General features: G+C 35.3%; 2 protein-coding genes across 5 annotated transcripts in view; one reads left to right on the top strand and one right to left on the bottom strand.

Annotated features, from left to right (window-relative positions):
* Positions 1 to 4443, top strand: part of LOC110019921 (cation-chloride cotransporter 1) — a gene marked incomplete in the record, with an annotated part of 70179 nt that extends 65736 nt beyond the window's left edge. Inside the window, 3 exon segments of one of the 2 annotated variants that reach the window (XM_020717794.1) lie at positions 613 to 1013; positions 2093 to 2254; positions 3078 to 4443. In XM_020717794.1, coding sequence (XP_020573453.1) covers positions 613 to 1013; positions 2093 to 2254; positions 3078 to 4168 — 1654 coding nt within the window. 2 annotated transcript variants of the gene reach the window in all.
* A 1042-nt stretch (positions 4444 to 5485) lies between these two features.
* Positions 5486 to 18941, bottom strand: LOC110019937. 3 transcript variants are annotated; one of them, XM_020717828.1, is made up of 3 exons: positions 18652 to 18777; positions 17280 to 17364; positions 5492 to 5840 (listed from the first exon to the last, which is right to left on the bottom strand). In XM_020717828.1, exons 2-3 carry the CDS (start codon positions 17327 to 17329, stop codon positions 5651 to 5653), a joined length of 240 nt encoding a protein of 79 aa, XP_020573487.1. In that variant the 5' UTR covers positions 17330 to 17364; positions 18652 to 18777; the 3' UTR covers positions 5492 to 5650. The 3 variants fall into 3 exon arrangements, with proteins under 3 accessions (XP_020573485.1, XP_020573487.1, XP_020573486.1); XM_020717827.1 differs by lacking the exon at positions 18652 to 18777 and adding an exon at positions 18809 to 18941 and having other exon boundaries at positions 5495 to 5840; XM_020717826.1 differs by lacking the exons at positions 17280 to 17364; positions 18652 to 18777 and adding an exon at positions 6586 to 7017 and having other exon boundaries at positions 5486 to 5840.
* Positions 18942 to 19257: the final 316 nt, after the last annotated feature.

The raw sequence follows: 19257 nt of genomic DNA, 5'->3' as shown, positions 1-19257 counted from the left end.
AAGGAAAATTTGACACCAATCATGATTTGACATCTGACTCCACTCAAAATGCTAAATCCGGTATGGAGAATGAACATGATAGCGCCTTCTTTCCAGCCCTAAATGCAAATTGGAGTTGTAGTCTTTGTCAATAACCAAAGTTTTGATTGGTTATGGTTCTAGGTAGGCATGAAATCTAATGCTTTGCTTCTTTCAATCTTTTCCTTTCATGTTCATGATTTTAATAAAAGCTGTAGTTGGCCCTAAGAAGACAACACAACCCTATTTTTTTAATGAACTATGTGTATTATTTAAAGCTTTATCATTCTTATGGATCATATATGCGCTACTCTCTTACAATATTGTATTACAAATATCCGTGAACTATCCTTTTTAAGTTGAACCTTCATTTCCTGTTAATTGCAAATTTCCAATAGAGTTGACTTCGTCGGCTTTGACAGTAGGCTATCATTTTGTAAATTATGCAATAAAAAGAAAATTTTATTTTATACAATGACCAATGAGTCGATATAATTGAAAATCCTAATGTATTATAATATGCTTCATTTTTACAGAGTTTGTTTTGGCATGGTTTCCATTGTTGTAATATTTAAAAAATATGATTTCTTGCAGGCTTCTTACTGCTGAGGTTGCTTGGCCTGTGCCAGCAATTGTGTATGTTGGGATCATTCTCTCAACTTTAGGCGCTGCACTGCAGAGTTTGACAGGTGCTCCACGTTTGCTGGCTGCCATAGCTAATGATGATATTCTTCCTGTTCTTAAATATTTTAAAGTTTCAGAAGGGGTAGAACCGCATCTCTCTACTCTATTTACAGCCTTCATATGCATTGGGTGTGTTGTGATTGGAAACCTTGATCTAATCACTCCGACTGTAACAATGTTTTTCCTTCTATGCTATACCGGCGTAAATCTATCTTGTTTTCTTTTAGACCTTCTTGATGCTCCTAGTTGGCGGCCCCGATGGAAATTTCACCATTGGAGTCTCTCGCTTCTTGGTGCCTTGATCTGTATAGGTAATATCTTTTTATTTTGGGAAATTTACATGCATATCACATAATGCTAATGCATTTACTTATCTAACACTTTACACTTATAGTAACACCTTGGCATTACCCATGCATGAAAAGGTGTATTTCATTTTAAAAAGGTTAGTGATATTGGTATTTTTTATGTGATATGTGATGTCAAAATTTTGAGTGTTATGTATGTAAACATGAAAGTAGGTTTAAAGTGATTAGGTTTTATACAAGTAAATATATAAAAATTGTGTGGTATGAACTCCCCTTTTATTTTCAAAAAGCTCTCGTTGACATCATTTTCTTGCATCCATGTCAATACTTCTTAACTCTGCAGCGTGTTCGGTGACTATACCATTATAACTACTTTTCCTTGTTCCTTTTTTAAAAAAATGCTGAAAACCATTATGGCTTTCTCAGTAAAGTATGTTAAATGCCTTCATAGGGTGCATATATATTATATTATGGAGTTAATGATTAAAATAATATCTATATTTTTAACTATGTTCACTTTAATCCCATAGTTTCTCAAATATTCAACTTAGTATTCCTCAGCTCACCAAATCTAAATCAAAATTGTCCTATAATCAACTATCTTTTGTTTTTTTGGGATGCAAATTAGTGGAGGAAAGTTTTTGATGTAATAAGATTAATCTTTATCGAGGACATAGCATCGCGTTTATTTATCATCTGATTTGATATACATCTGTCAACTGTTTCTAATTGAAATTGCTTATAAATAGTAATTATTGCTTCTTCTTTTTTCCTTTTTGTTATTTTCCAAGTCCAATATAAACTTTAACAAATGGGTCTAAAACTACGAAATTCTTAAATGCTTTAATGTAACCTGAAAATGTAACACTGAAGTGGTATTTTCCTTTCAAATTATGCATCGACTCCACAACACAGTTACGTATCAATAACTTTTTTTAAAATTTATTTAGCAGAGCTTATGCTATTTAAAATTAAATAATATGTAATTTTCACTTCCTATAGCTGCCTCAAATAGTATCCTTTTGTAAAACCCAATTTAAGTTTTGTTTAATATCTAATATAACTTTTTTCTTTTGTTGCAGTGATCATGTTCTTAATTTCATGGTCTTTTACGGTTGTATCGCTAGCCCTTGCTAGCCTTATATATTACTATGTTAGCATTAAAGGGAAGGCTGGTGACTGGGGTGATGGATTCAAGAGTGCATATTTTCAGTTAGCTTTAAGAAGCCTTCGTTCTCTAGGCGGTAAGTTATTCTCCTTTTTTTTAATATTCTCACCACAAGAGGCCTCAATGCACTTTTATTTCAATTTTTGTATATTTGTTAACATAAGATGCGTATATCAGCGGAAAAAAAAGAGCATTATTTTCCAAAATAAGCATTTATAGTTTTTGCTATAATATATTTTTATTATGGGCATTTACATACATAGCACACAATTCTTATGTATTTGCACGTCACTACTAAACTTTTATATTTACACTTCTATTACTCAAATCTATAATATGGCATCAAAAATAGCATTATTTTCTCTTCTTTACAGTGAAAAACACCTTTTTCACGCATAGGTTTAAAGAACCATAGCACTATGTATGTAAATATGAAAGTTTAGGTGTGAGAAGTAAATACATAAGGTAAATACATAAGAATTGTGTGAAGTAAATACATAAGAATTGTGTGCTACGTATGTAAATTTCCCTTTTAATTTTATGTAGTTTTCATGAAAAAATTCTAACATAATGTATGAGTATTTTTTAGTTAATAGAATGTTCCTTTTCTGTTAACACCAATCAACTAGTGTTATACTGGTAAGATTTAATAGAATATGATGGTATATCAAGAATATTGTGAATTGGATGGAATGCCATTAAGCACCTATGTTTATGGTGGCATGCTGACAAAATCTTTCCCCTTGGAAGAAAATATCATTCTGTTGAAGGCTACTTTAGAATCACCTGATTCATATTCGGTTTCTTTTTCTTTTTCTCTGAACTTTTTGTTAACCATTACCACAAATGTTGAACTTATTATCGCAAACACTCTCATCTCACTCATTTCATTCTTGCAGCAAATCAAGTACACCCTAAAAATTGGTATCCGATCCCCCTCATCTTTTGCCGGCCATGGGGAAAGCTTCCAGAAAATGTTCCTTGTCATCCCAAGCTGGCTGACTTCGCCAACTGCATGAAGAAGAAAGGCCGTGGCATGTCCATGTTTGTATCCATCATCGACGGCGACTATCAAGAATTGGCTGAGGATGCCAAGGCTGCTTGTCGTCAGCTCAGCACATACATCGACTACAAGAATTGCGAAGGTGTGGCCGAAATTGTCGTAGCCCCAACCATGGCCGACGGATTCCGCGGCATCGTGCAGACCATGGGCCTCGGCAATCTCAAGCCAAATATTGTTGTCATGAGGTACCCAGAGATTTGGCGCCGCGAAAACCTAACCCAGATTCCTTCCACCTTCGTCAGCATCATTAACGACTGCATCATCGCGAACAAGGCCGTTGTGATCGTCAAAGGTCTTGATGAATGGCCAGGCGAGTACCAGAGACAGTACGGAACGATTGATCTTTATTGGATTGTAAGGGATGGTGGCCTCATGCTCTTACTATCCCAGCTCCTCCTCACCAAAGAGAGCTTTGACAGCTGCAAGATCCAGGTCTTCTGCATAGCGGAAGAGGATGCTGAGGCAGAGGAACTGAAGGTTGATGTGAAGAAATTCTTGTATGATCTTAGAATGCAGGCTGAGGTGATCGTCATCACAATGAAATCATGGGAGGCTCATTTGAAGAGCGGGCATCAGCAGGATGAGTCCATGGAAGCATTCGGTAGTGCGCAGCAGCGCATCGGTGCTTATTTGGAGGAGATGAAGGAAAAATCTAATAGAGAAGGGACTCCATTGATGGCAGATGGAAAGCGAGTTGTGGTGAACGAGCAGCAAGTCGATAAGTTTCTTTACACGACACTGGAATTAAATTCGATAATACTGAGACACTCGAGGATGGCGGCGGTTGTGCTGGTTAGTCTCCCGCCGCCTCCTTTAAACCACCCATCATATTTTTATATGGAGTATATGGATCTGCTTGTTGAGAATGTGCCGAGGATGTTAATAGTAAGGGGTTATAGGAGAGATGTTGTCACCCTGTTCACATAATTTGTTTCTTGCTCTTGATTGTTAGATACATCAGAAGTTGAATTCATTCTTTATAGTCCTATCAAACAGGTTAAATTTTTGAACTCCAATTAGATGCAGGATAGTCCTTTTTGTGTTGGCCTGTATGTCTTAAAAATTTCTTATTATGAGAGATGTATTGGAATCAAAAATATGTATTTAGGAAGAGGACAGGTTTTGTAATCAGGGAAACCTATAATTTAATTTTCATGTTTTAGATGGGTTCATTTGATCTACAATGATAGTCATCTGAGCATGTATCTCAAAAGCTTCGTAATTTTTATTATTTTATTTAATTTTTATTTTAATTAAGAGCCCCCTGCCTTGAAAGTTTCATGATTCAGTGCATCCTTTGCTGATCCAGTGGTCATTGTTGCTATTTCTTATTGATGTATATATCTAAGCTCTTTTATATTTCAAATTTTGAGGGAATTTATGTCCTGTGTTTTTCATGCATAGTGAGATTATCAAATCATTTTTTATGATTAACGTATTATATGAGACTGAATATTCTAGCTTTATGGATTCAAGAGACATTCGCTTCACTTGTTAAGGATTATCCATCAATCCTAATACGCATGGAGATGAGGAAATTAATCATGTTTAGTGTGATCAATATGATAAAGCTAGTGATGGCAATATGCTTATGACTATGATTTAACTCATTCTAGATATCATGAGGTTTGATGAATCATGTTTAGCGTATCGGACATCCAAAATAAATATTTACATTGCACATATATACAATTATCAGTACTTGTTTTTGAAGTATTAGTAATTATCATTATAAAATATATTATATATCTTTAATCAAGTATGATTATGAATAAACTTCTGATTAAATAAACATAATCTACCTTAACAAAATTACCTTTGAATTTGTTTCAAATGCAATGAAGTCTCAAGATTTGGGGTTTTTTCCAAGTGATCACTAACGTTAAAAAATGATATGTAGGGGAACAATATAACAACAAGGTTTGATCTCCAATTTTATATTTACCAAGCATGTCCGTGAAAATACCCACAATTCTCTCCAATTTGGATTTACAGTCTAAATATAAACTTGATTAAAGATATATTAAATTCAGTATCATGCCCATCTACCCATACATGGCATAAATTAATTCATGTACCATCAATGAAGCAATTCATGCAAACCATATGTAAGCTCCCTTGGCTTAGTAGGGTATGTGCATTTGAACTAAAACTCGCTCAAATTTCCCAAAAATTAAAAAAAAAAAAAAGGAAAATAAATTCATGAAAACCGTTATGACAAACTCAGACCATTGCCAAGGAACTTTTTTCATCGATATTATAAAAAAATTCTAAAAAAGATAAAGGAATGGCAGAGTATAGCATATTAGCTATAACTATATACCATACATTAGCTCAGCAAGATCTTTTAGATGCTAGCAAATAAAAACAATGTCAAAAATCAAGTCAGATTAGTTGAAATCCGATGCCTTATTTATCTTCATTTTTCTTGAGATGACTTTTATTTCCCAAGGAAGCGTTCATTTTCCAGTTGTTAACTGCTCGCTCTGCTGTGGCCTTAGCCTTTCGTACTTCCTCAGCACTAAATCTGTGTTCAATGATACCTAAAGGACCTGGCTGCATTACATTGATTACGGTTTCCACATCATGCTCCAACTGCCTGAATAATCAATTACAATTTTGGAACGAAAATACAACATCAGTTGACCACAGTTAAGTTTCTCCAAGAAACAAATTATGCAATCCTACAATCAATATTCAAGAATGAAAGAAAATCTGAAACAAAGATGCAGGAAAGATATGTTGCGAAGAATGATGCAGGAAAGATAAAGATATGTTGTGAAACATAAATGCAGGAAAGATGATGCAGGAAAGAATGAAAGAAGGAACTTACAAAAGTGAGAATATAAGCATGAAAATGGCTTGATGAAATTTGATGTATAATATTTATATGTAAAACAAATTTTAGTGATTCATTTGAAATAAAATTATGTAATAAAAAATTGGGTATTGTATAGCCTTCACAGATATGTTGCGAAGTGAATGTGGCCGAAATCTGACGCACAGTGCAGGAATTCGCTTTGCAGTTTATGGATATTGAAAAATTTTCTTTACAGTTCTTTTAATGGTGATTTTATGGATATTGAAAAATTTTGTAATTGGCTGTCAACAAAATACATCCCCCCATGTATCATGATTCCAGAATGATCAATACTCACAGCAACCAGATCAACAAAGATTAAAAAACACGTCTATATAAACATTGCATTGTCAGGAAATTGGGGACCATATTTATAAGCAGGGCGAGATGGCCTCTTCATGAGCGATTTTATGTACATGGAATGTTGAAAAACTGTTGATTTTGGGGGCAAGTATTATTCGTTGAAAAAATAAACGAATTTCACCTTCTCCTGTAAGAAGAGTGAATCCTGCACTGTGATCCTATGTGAAACCTCCAGCAAGAATGGAAGCTTGCGAACATCCTGGTGTTAAAAAATCACCTACTGAAAACATTCTTTTCCAGTCACTGGCCTCCAAACCACCAGCCCCACTTCAGAATCTAATTCCAGTAACATTCCCATACTCTCCAAACTCCTTTCATTTTAGGATTCCTTCAATGGCCCTCTAATCTACTCATCTGAGTTCCTCTCAAAACCAGTCAGGTTCCAGAATAATCCAATCCAAACACTAATCCTTTTTCAACCTTTTAATTGTATCCTGGTAACCTCCAGTCATCAGGCACAGCAAGAGCAGTGAAGACAGGAAGTTTCTTCCCCTGCATACCTACAATTGAACTTTCCGATCTTAAAGTGCAAGAACAATAAAACTACATTCGCATTGCCATCATATATATATTTGTTTTTAACTAAGAATAAGTTAGAAACAACTAGTTTTATTGTTTAACAGTTTAAAAAATGCTACAAGTAGTTTATTCAAAAACGTGTGGAACTGGTAAAACATCCAAGTGAAACTATTTGCTGAAAAGTATCAAATATGTTCGTCTTCAAATGTCGTGGGTATTTGCCAAGAAAGGTGAGCTTCTCATAACCAATTAGATGGACAGAGTCAATCTTGAGCATTTGTCTAGACCTTGAGAGTAGGCATTGAGAGGATGAGCTCTCGAGAAGATTAATCTGTGGGAGTTCAGTGACGAGAAGAAGTTGCTATCATACCTGAGTTGACAAGAAGGCCAAAAAATTTAGAGTTTAACTGAAGTAAACTTGAACATGCATTGATAAGTGTTTTTCATTTTGATGGCTGTCTATTTAATGTTTCTACTTATTAACATTTGCAACTTATATCATCAACCCTTCTAGTATCATATGTTTTTTATGAGTGTTTATGGCTGAAAAATATCTTATGATATTGTCTTTATAATTGATTAATTTTGTATCGTACCAGTTATCTCATGCTCATTTTAATCAACTTCATGTGTGTGTAATGATGCCTTCGACCCCTCTCACACTCATGCCAAAGTTCAAAATTTTTTTTGATACTAAAAAAATATTTTGGTCGCACTTATAGTTTGTTAAATAGCACTACAGATTACACAGGTTGGAGCAACCATTGTTTTGGACAGAATTTTTTAAGGTTTTCATTAAGAACGAGAATTCAAGGAGCTCAAGTGGCAAAGAAACTAAAATACAGAGTTCAACCATCTCAAGGACTTTAAGAAGAATTGAGGGTCCTAAGCAAAGGGCACCTAGAGTTTTACAAGGAATTTTGCTGAAGTTTAGTAAAATTATGAAAAGGATTGGTTTAAATTGCATATGCAAGCCTCATATTTTTAAAAAGAATTTGAAAATAATAAAATTCACCTGATACATGCGCATGTACTAGTTTTGCATCAATGCAACAAATTCCATAAAGTTTGAAATTGATTTGGGCACTTCAAAGGTTGAGTAGGGTAGAAGATTTTCATCAAAATTAGGAGATTTGTCATTCATTGAAATAAAATTATTTTTGAAAATTTCAATGCACAAAGAGATTTATTGATACCGAAGGAAACCCAAATCACAACGAAAAACAAATATTATTGCTAAAATTGAAAGGACTACAAACACGACACTTGAAAACATGAAATAACGACAACAAAACAACAACACAACAACACAAACATAAAGACACAGCACAGACTCCAATAAGGGTTACGATAGCAGGTAGATCTGATGGTAGGCTGCGGCAGCTGCTGGGCTACTTGGGACAGGCCGTCGCGGCATTGGGAAGAGCTGGAGATGGCTTCAGTAGGATGGGGGAAGGCCCGGGAGGGTTGCGGCCAGGTCTGAATGGGTTGGGAGAGCTTATGGCAGCTTCTGAAAGTGTTGTAGGATGGGGGAAGGCCCGGGAGGGTTGCGGCCAGGTCTGAATGGGTTGGGAGAGCTTATGGCAGCTTCTGAAAGTGTTGGAGGGAGTTCGACAGTGAGCGCAGCAAGCTGGCAGGTGATAAGACTGGGCGGCAAGCAGCATGAATAGGGTCTGAGGGTTGAAGAAATATAAAACGTCTCATAGGGGTCAAGCTACAGCCGGAACACCACCTGCACTCTTGGAGATGATCACTACCTCATACGAGTTACAGTCAAAGCATTTTCTTGTCGCCGCGTACAAACCTCAGAGGGGGATAAGGTCTCAAGGGCAGTAACTGAAATCAGCAATCAGCAATCATCAAAACTCACCTGCACTCTTGGAGATGATCACTACCTCAGACGAGTTACAGTCAAAGCATTTTCTTGTCGTCGCGTACAGACCTCGGAGGGGAATAAGGTCTCAAGGACAGTAACTGAAATCAGCAATCAGCAATCATCAAAACCCTCCTTTCCTAAGCAAAAACTACCCATATATATAAGATGGATTAGGACTTATATTAGACAATGCTTTCAATTAGGAAATAGAATAAAAAGAAAGTAATTTAATAGACAAAGATTTATAATATGGGATTTTATGGAAAAGAAAAAAATCATTAAAAGGGAAAAGGAAAGAAACGGGGTGGTGGGGGGGGCGTTGGTAATATATTATATATATTTATATTTATATTTAAATTTAAATCGTAATAGCTCGTGTGGTAATGTGGTTATGTGTCTTTTTTCCATACATTTGGTTCAGGTTTGAATCCAACACTTTGCATTTATTTTTTTTCAATTTAATTTTAACGAGCCGAACACAAATCGAGCATGAACACGAATATTTAAATCGAGCCAAACACAAACACTGTTCACAAGCCGATTTCGAACACAAGCAGTTTCGAACGAGCCGAACACGAGCCAAGCCTGAGCTCGCTCAAACTCGGCTCGCTTACAGCCCTAGAGGGGAGGGTTGGACTGCGCTTATTGTAGTTTCTACAGTAACGCGTCCACAGCACTGTAGCAGCTATAGTGCCATGATCCGGGAAAACTCCCACATCATTTATAATTTCAACATAAGCATGAGCAAAATCTCATATTTTCTAAATCGTATTTATTATTATTTTGTATCTTAAAAATTGGCTTAAAACGCCTTAAAATAAGAAAATAATTTACAAATGCATACACTTTGCAACATATATTGATTTAAACAAGAAAATAATTTAGTTCTATATTTGTTCAGCACAGTCTGAGAGTACATACGCTTCAATAAGCCATAAATATGCTTTTCATAACAAGATCAAAGTGTTTGTTGAGTAGTACATATGAGTAAATCCTATGTACACCCCGAGTAATTTTGGACAAAATTGCTTGTTGAATCCCAATGTCTACGAAGGCATACTTCGGGCTTTGATTGGGTAAAAATTTAGCACATTTCAACACTGAATTGAAGTTCTATAGATAACACCTAGCAACCATTCTATCAGTTAGAAATAAGGGAAGAAAAAAAGCTCCATTGAGAAGATTCAAACATTCTTTTTCTATTCTTTGTTTTTTTTTTCTTGAAGATCATGTATCCGTCATCCACTACTTTCTTCCAAGCTCTACACTTTGTACATTTCTTGATACCGTAAAAAGGTTGGGATCCCCCTATGTCCCCTAATTGGATCGAACCACTATAAAATTTGGTTTAAATATTATTTTCTTGTCAATTTGCATGTTTCTTTGTGATATTTCTTAAATCTGAAATAAATTGATCCTATTGCTCTTAAGGTTGATTGTCCTTTCTGTAAGAAGTTCAAAATTTTTCAGTGTTATTTTAATTAACCAAATTCACCAACCCACTCGAGTTGTGTACCTAAACTTTTGTGTGGCTGATAATTTTGGTTATGGAATTCTCATCCACCATTTCTAGCTTCAGCCACCTTCATGCTTCTTTTATGATGCAACCATTTGAGGGTTTAAAGGCAAGTCTACTCTTAAGACAACCTCCACTGGCTATAAAAAATTTTACAATAAAGTAGGTGGCTTGTTGTTTTTGTACCAGGTGTTAAACTCATTCCAGGAGCCTCGTATGTTAACTTTCCTTACGTCATTTATATGGACTTTTCTATGTTATTGCAGCTCTCCATTCAAGAGGCCTTTATACGCACTTGTTCTCTGTCCTGGCTAATACGTGTATTTTATGAGCAACGTGTTCCTGCATGTTTCTCCTTGAAAATTTTGATGTAATGTAATGCTCTTTAATCCCACCTACGTGGTTAGTGGCTTCAATCTAATTGATAAGTCCCAGTGGATGAATTTTGCTTCAGACTAGTAGCTTTCCCCCATTTAAGTTGTTTTTGGAGCAATCTCTTGCTTCACCCTGATTTGTTTATTATCTATCATGAAGGCAGCCATTGGCTTCTCATAAGCATGTCCTGTCTTTAATGCTAGCTCCAAGATGATATTTCGGGACTTCAATTCTTTATTCTGCACAAAATTGTGCATTGCTACTTTAAATTGATCCCTCGCCTCTGGCATGCTCCAAGCGTTCTTAATAATAGTTGGATGGCATTTTGAAAGTCTGCCTTTATTGTTATCTGGTTGCAATTGGTCTTTACCAAAGATGCTTTAATAACAAATGTTCATCCCCTGCATTGAGTATTCTGTTTACATGGCTTCATTCCAATTCAATTGATTGTTCTACTGTTGACATGATAATGAAAGTTGGTGGGAGCAGCAGCATGAGGTTTCTTTATGGTTTGCCACTTTGCCTGGCAATGGTACTGAGTTTGTTCTGCACCCTTAAGGATCACCATCAGTTTTCAGCTCAGATGAGTGGCTTGATGTTCTTCGGACTCTTCCTTTCATTCCATCTAGGAATTTGAGCAATCGTGATAATGTTAAATAGGTGACTTTCTTTTCTGAGGTCTCTTAGGAAGTTTCCTTGACTGAAGGATCGATTATTTTGTCAGCACAACCTTCTTCATCCTATTTATGCCACGTTCTTGCCTAAGTTTACCCCTTCTGATAGCCCAGTCATTTTGTGGATCATAGCTGCTTCGGTTAATGTTTTTTCAAACTTGCTTGTCAGGTCTACCTCTCATTCTATAGCTGTTGTATGCGAGTCCTTGCTCTTGTATGCAGGAGAAAAGTCCAAGTTGAAAGGACCCACAAATCCCCAAGAATCTCACCCACAATGCAATCCACAAAATAGATTAATTTTGAAGAAATAAAATTCAAAAACTCTAAATAGAACTGAATTTGGGTACAATCCTCTAAAAGCAATTTAGCAGAGTAGACGTCGTATCTCCCAAGCATAGTCACTTTAGGCATTCCTAAATTCTCAAGCTACAAGTCCGGCCTCTGAATATAATCATATCATTAGAGGAGTCAACAATGTTCAAGACGCCGAAATCCTCATATAAAAAAAAAAAAGTTAGGCCACACTCTCATGTGATAGGCATGATTGTTGAAAAAAAATCAGCAGGATTTCCAGCAAATCTATGCTTCTGTTACGCTAGGAGCAATTTAGTCTTTCATTATTCTATAGGGTAATTGTTTTTTATTATTTATAATTGTTTAATATAAACAGACCCTAATAGGTTTAGGTATGCATGAGATTATTGTTGTGAGTCTTAAGTTTAGGATTTGAGAGAAATTTCCTACCAATTGAATTGCAGGAATAAGTAGAGATTGCCTACCTCTCAAATTGTAAGTGTTTATCTTATGTGTTTGTAGAAATTGTTTGTGTTGTATTGCTTTGATTTGATGTTATTGAAGAAAAATTTCGTTTACCCTAATTTTTTTGTGAAAAATCGTGTTTCTGCTCCAAACCGTATTGAATTGATTTCTGAGCTCTTTATTGTTGAGATATCAACGACTAGATTGCTCAATACAGGAGTCTGTAAACTTCGGCACCAAATCTTGCAATGCAGTCACGATTAGAGCTTGCGGAGAAGCCAACAACGGGATCAAAACTTACAGAGACTAGAAAATTCCTTCTTTCTTTGTAAAGAAGGCAACGACGGGATCGCAACTTACAAAGACCCATAACTCCCATCCTTCACCTTCTCCCGCTTCCAAATGTCGCTATCAGAGAAAGTTGGGAAGGCGTCGATGGGATTGCGACCTGCAAAGGCCCAAAACACCAGCTTTTGCCTCCTCCCGCTCTGTTTTGAAGATCGCAGTGTACAGAGACCTGAAACTCGCATGTTTGTTAGGAAGGTGACGGTGAAGATTGATAAGTTAAGGTGTTGGGAAGCATCGAGATTCGAACGGATTTTTTCACGACCCGAGTGAGAAGATTGTGGCTTGTCCTAATTGTAGAAAAGTAGCAATTCGAGCCAGTTGACCACAATCAAAAGCAAGAAAAACAGTCTCGGTTCAACAAACTACAGGAGCATGACATATAGCCTCCGAAAAGATAAGAAGTGCTATAGGCCAAAAAAGGATAATTTGTATATCTGAAATGGATGAGTGTTTCTTGTTGATAGAGGGTCAATTTACGTCCATATAGGGGTGATTTTTGTCCATGAAGAGCGAATTTACGATCCTGAAAAAAAAACGATGAAGCAACCGGTCAAGTTTTACGCAAACCCGCAGCAACCTGCAATAGGATCGAGCGGTGATGTCAGAAGTGAACTAGAGCGATAGCACTTGGAATAAATAACGGGGCATTTAGACAATTGGAGAAAGCGCCAACAGGCGATATGGGACAGCATGCGATTTGGGGCTGGAGAAAATCAATTTGAAGGATTTTGGCTTAGAATTGTGAACCATTATGAGTGGGACACCAACAGAGGGTTGCATCCAACAACATCAATGTTTGTTATTGCAGCAGCCTTCCGGGCGAAAGGCGGGGCAGAAGCTCATAAGGATAGGTGGATAGACAATGAGGCGATCCAAACTTATGGAATGAGGGAATTCAATATGGGTAGCAGAATGAAACCCAAATCCCGCTTTATGGGAGGAATGATCTTCGATCGAGAGAATTGGGGAAGAGACTCACACATAAGGAAGTTGAAGATGTCGCTCTTCGAGGGGAAAGACGCACATGGGTGGGTGTATCAGGTGGAACGATATTTTGTGGCGAATGGGCTAAATGAGAAGGAGAAGCTCATGGTGGCATGGTTATGTTTGAAGAGAATACCCTAGCATGATTTCAGTGGAGGGAGGTTAAATACAGGATACGCTCGTGGGAGGAATTTAAGGTTTTCTTGTTGAAATGTTTCTAAATCATTCGGGAAAGATACCTACACGAGAAATTCTTTGGATTGACACAGAGAGGAACTGTTATGGAGAATAAAGAGAGATTCAAATTATTGTCAGGGTGGCGGAGGGTCATTTCTGAAGCAGTATTGAAGTGGAACTTAATGAAGAGTCTAAATCCCAACATACGTGCAACATGTCGTCCATTCATACCACAAAACTTGGGAGAAATTATGGAAATAACACAGTTGGTTGAAGATCATAATATAATGAAACGGGCTAATAATATGAGCACACAGGCAGAACGACATACCAAACTGTTGCAACCATGAAGACATCAAAAACTGAAAAAGTGGAAGTCAAAAAAGAGGCTTCGCTAGATAAGAATCATTAGCAAAACCCGAGGGTGACACTCAAGCGTCTTACAGAGAAAGAGATCCAAGAAAAGCGAGCGAAGGGGTTATTTTTTTCGATGTGAAAAGAGATTTACCCCAAAACATAGTTGCAAAAATCGAACATTACGGGTTCTCAAAGTATGTGATGAGGAGGCAAGCAAGAAAGGAGCAGATGAAGCTGTGGAAAAAAGGGAACATTTTCATTTTTTTCAAACCTTGAGGACAATGTATTTTTTTGGCAGGGAAGCATTTTACGGCGGTGCCTAAGAGGCAATTTAGTCTTTTATTATCCTAAGGGTAACTTAGTCTTTTATTATTTATACTTGTTTAGTACAAATAGACTCTAACAGTTTTAGGGTTAGGTATGCATTAGATTATTGTTATAAGTCTTAGGTTTAGAGTTTGGGAGAAATTTCCTACCTCTCGAATTATAGGAATTGGGAGAGTTCGCCTACCTCTCAAATTGTAGGTGCTTATCTTATGTGCTCGTGGGAGTTGTTAGTATTGTATTGCTTTGATTTGATATTATTGAAGAAAAATATTTGTTTACCCTAATTTCTATGAAAATTTATGTTCATTTCTGCTCTGAACTGTAACAGCTTCCCATGATGAATCAAGAAAAATACCTCAAATTCTGCTTTCAATTACCAAAGAATCACAATAGAGATTGATTTCTAAAATCAAGCTCCTACCAATGATGGATTTCATAATGAAAATATTATAACCAGAATAAATCCTCTTCATAAAAATTTCCTCTCAAAGTTCAAGATAAACATAATAGAATAAATCCTCTTCGTAAAAATTTCCTCTCAAAGTTCAAGATAAACATAATGTGGGGCCTTTTTCCAACGATGGCATCAACAAAACAAATCATAATAGAAGTCCATTAAAATCCAAGCATCATTTAAAAGATAAAAGAAAACAATAAAATATGTAAAGAAATAAATTCTCAAGCAATGATTGGCCACTTCTCATTCGGAGTTGTCTCCCTTACATTCTTTGTGCCAATTTACCATGGATAGAAATTTTAACTATCTAAAATTCAAAAAAAAGTTAATGATATATCAATTTTATTTGAATAATCAAATTAAAAAATCTCACACTGCTACCACTATGGCATGTGGGCCCCTTAACACATTGGCATTCCTGATTATGGGGGTGTTGATATATTACAATTATGGCTTAAACATAGATATACTGCAATGGCTAAGTCTTCTTCTTTAGCCATGAGGCACACATGATAAGGCATGAAACCCTAAGTTAGCCTAAGAAGCACGAACACGGCACGACACGGGAATATAACATAATTGAAAAAAAAATGAACGATACGTCATGGACAAGTTTTAATATTTAATTAATTATTAATATAAAATATATGTATTTTTCATCATTATTTATTAACAACATCACAAAATATGTAAAAATAAAATTTAACATGTATTATGAAACCTTTGCTTATAAATATTAATTTTCAAAGTTAGATATATAATATGTTTCAAAATAATTCCTTCTACTTATCTACTAAAATTTAAAATATCTTATGATTACACATTGTTTAATTAAATAAGTTAAAATTTAACTTTTTGAATTAGAATAGGTAGAGATTTATAACTATTAACTCAATAAAGATAAAAAATATAAATTATCACTTACAATATTAGGGTTGTTTAGACTCTACTTGGCTTTGACGAATAGAAGTTTCAATACAACCATCGCAAAGTTTGTAACGTTATGTGGATTGGCTTCAATAAACATGTTTGACTCTTGCACAAGTTGCGACAAAGAAGTTTACCGCTTCCACTTTAGCGGGTGTAAGTTTGGATTCGATGAAAAAAAGAGAACTACAACGCTCTGTTAAGACAAATACAAGATGGGCCTTTGATGCTATGCTTCGAAAAATATAAGTTTGACCTTTAACACTTGACTTTAACAAACAAATAGGGAACTACTAATGTTCAGCTTTGATGAATATTTGATGCACCTTTAATGTTCGATTTTGATGAAGTTTTATATGATGAGAGAGGAGATAGCTTCAACTATGATGTAGAATTAAAGCTATACATATATTTATAGTTTCTACTTCAAGTGTCTCGGTTTTTTTTCAAAATCGTGTTGAGCTCATATCCGAGTGTTGTTAAGGCCTATCTCAGACTTGTTCGGGCCTGAAAAAAAAATTCAAACACATGTTATAATGTCAGACAAGTGACGAGACGTGTTGAACAAGCGTTGGTGTCTGATACATATCTGACATGAGCATGATACATTTTTAAAAGTGTCGGTGCTACAAAGATGCTAGCCAATATCGACTCAAAATTAGCCCTTTAGACAAGCTTCCACCCAAGTTTACCAGATTCTCTAAGACAATGTAACTCATAATTACAAATGAGGTTCATTTGGACTAGTTGATTGAACACATCCAATACGTAGACTAAAGTTCATGGCAAATCAAGATGATAAAACATTGAATCATGATCAAATTTGTCATCATTCAATCATCATGTGCTCTAATATAACAACTGCACTCTCTATTTTGATCTAAGTTGTTGCTATTAAAGCAAAATATCATAGAACCTTAATTGAAAATTTCCTCACGATCAAGAGAGATAATCAATTATAAAGGCTTGTGTTGAATAATATTAGAAAGTCCTCTGTGATGATGAAATCATAATATCTTATTTTATCTACTATTCAATACAATTGATAAAAAAAACCAACTCAAAATCACTCAAAAATATCAACAAAGCTAAGTGAGAATTTTTAGGATTCACAATGAATCAGTTCATGAAAGACTAAACAGTCTTCTGTGGAATGAAAATGATTTCTTTAATCTCATATTATTTATTTTATAGTTAATTAAGCAAACCCCAGCCTTGACATAATCATTTTTTTAAGAAATATGATGTCAATCATTATTTATATAGTTCATGTGTGTTACTGAACAACCAGAAAATCAAATGAAGCATCATAACTAATAAAATTTTCTTTTAATACAGGCAAATTTGGATAAAAAAGATGTCAATCAATATTTATATCGTTCATGTGTGTTACTGAATAACCAGAAAATCAAATGAAGCATCATAACCAATCAAATTTTCTTTTAATACAGGCAAATTTGGATAAAAAGAAAGAAAAATGAGAGAAAAAATGTATGTGTTACATGAAAGTTAAGAGTACCTCAAAAGCTTTGAAAGATTAGCGGCTAAAGGTAGCTTTGAAAAGAACATCGCAGCAACCTTTTCGAAAATTACTGCTCAAAGACCTAAAATGAAGAATAAATAAATTAAGAAAGATTTTTCTAAGCATATAAAAAGTATCTCTTGGGGAAAAACACTCAACAAGCATAACTCAATTCCAATAGTCATGGAATTGGCTCATCTTTTAGCTTATATGATGCAACTGTCTTCTTATTTCATAACATAGAACACTATAGGCATGATGGGGGAAAAAAAGGTTTTGAAAATATTAATACTGCATTTTTCTTTGTACTAAAGAAGATTAATCACTAGGATAACTTCACCATATTATATTTGTGCTAAAAAAAAGGTAAAAGGACAAGGTACACATTAAAAAACTTTTTAATTCTATCAAAATAATTTCATCTATCCATCTTATCAATGTATCTTCAATCCACTATCACATATGCCTCGATCATTCAAGTATAATAAAAAAAAATGAACAAATTTCTTTTTGCCAAAACTAGGATTCCATCAAACTTTTGGCTAGAAACAAATAAAAAAATGCACTAACAAAGTGTTTCATGGCTGCATCAGGATATTTATCATAGACGCATGCACAAACAGCATAGCACAGTGTGTGTGAGTTCCTTGGGGGTGGTTTATGTAGTTTATGCTGGCTCTATGTTAATTATGATGAGTACAAACACTTCGTGTGTACTTCAAAATTGCTCTGCCTAGCAAGTGAAGTTGTATAACAATAAGCCCCTGAACTCAATGGACTAACACTAAACATTAGCTAGGTATACTCAAGAAAAGCTCAAATGGCTTAAATCATTGCTTATGATGGAGGCCAGTGAAGCAAAATGATGTTAATCCAAGCTTTAGCCTAAAAAAGGTCTTAACTAGCTATGTATTTTATTATTTATCTGAGCATGTTTAGGTCATACCTAGTTAAATTAATCTTAGATATTCATACGCAAAATTAATAAAACCAAAATAATGCTAATCATTTAAATTGACAAAATTCTTCTTTAAAAATTTCATATAGCCAATTGGATCGAAAAACTAAACTAACAATCAAACATGTTGAAACAACACGACCTATGGGCTCTATAATCAATATCTGGCCAGCCTAAGAGTTCCATTAAGTTTGAACAATATTGTGAAACATATTAAACAAAATAGATTCGGGCAACTTGAGGCCCCAAAACAAGTCCGACTTGGCCAATACAAGTAAATTGAATCATACTAATACACTTCCAAAGGCTTATCAAGCATGTGATGAATAAAATCTCATTGACTCATATGAATAATTACATTTTTTAAATTTTTAGCTAAATTGGCATATCAAAAAAAAAAAAGGGGAAAACCTTCAAATGAATCAAGAGAGTGGAAAGATTGCAAGATATAAGGCATTGATTGCATAAGAAACAGCTTCGATGATCAGCAACATGAGATAAAAGATGGCTCCGATGCCTAAAAATCGCTCGGGAGGGCGAAGTTTCAGAGAGGTAAAATAGGACTCACTGGGATCCGGGAGGCGTTAAGGAGCTAAACCAGCTTAGTTGGCTGAAGAAGGGCGGTGGAAAACCTCTTCAACAACGAAGAATTTCATGCAAGTTCGTTCGCAGCAGAGGAAGCTTCCGAAGAACGAAGCGAGCCGAGACAGGGTTACAGATTTACCCCCCGCGCATTTATGCATTAAATCATTTTAAAAAAAATAATAATAATTCGCATTCAGCTGATTATTTTTGTACGATCAAACCGATTACTTTTACCCACCACCAGATCAAATTTAAAAAAAAAAATGACAAAGGATTGCTGAGAAAATTTTAGTTCAAGATTTCGGATGATTCGAAGTCCAATAAAAATACTTCAAGTGTAAAGCGAACTCATCATAATATAATGTGATTGATCTACTTAACATGTGTCGCCCTTCTATTAGACTCTGAATGCATCCGTTGTCCTGATCTCGT

Source organism: Phalaenopsis equestris, unplaced genomic scaffold (assembly GCF_001263595.1).
Source record: "Phalaenopsis equestris unplaced genomic scaffold, ASM126359v1 Scaffold000088, whole genome shotgun sequence".
NCBI classification, from domain to species: domain Eukaryota; kingdom Viridiplantae; phylum Streptophyta; class Magnoliopsida; order Asparagales; family Orchidaceae; genus Phalaenopsis; species Phalaenopsis equestris.
This window is presented reverse-complemented; position numbering and strand designations above follow the sequence as displayed.

Coding starts and splice junctions, on each gene's coding strand:
- LOC110019937 (XM_020717826.1), bottom strand. CDS start 6,662: ATGTTCGCAAGCTTCCATTCTTGCTGGAGGTTTCACATAGGATCACAG. Junction 5,841..6,585: donor CACTCTTCTTACAGGAGAAG/GTGAAATTCGTT, acceptor TTGATTATTCAG/GCAGTTGGAGCATGATGTGG.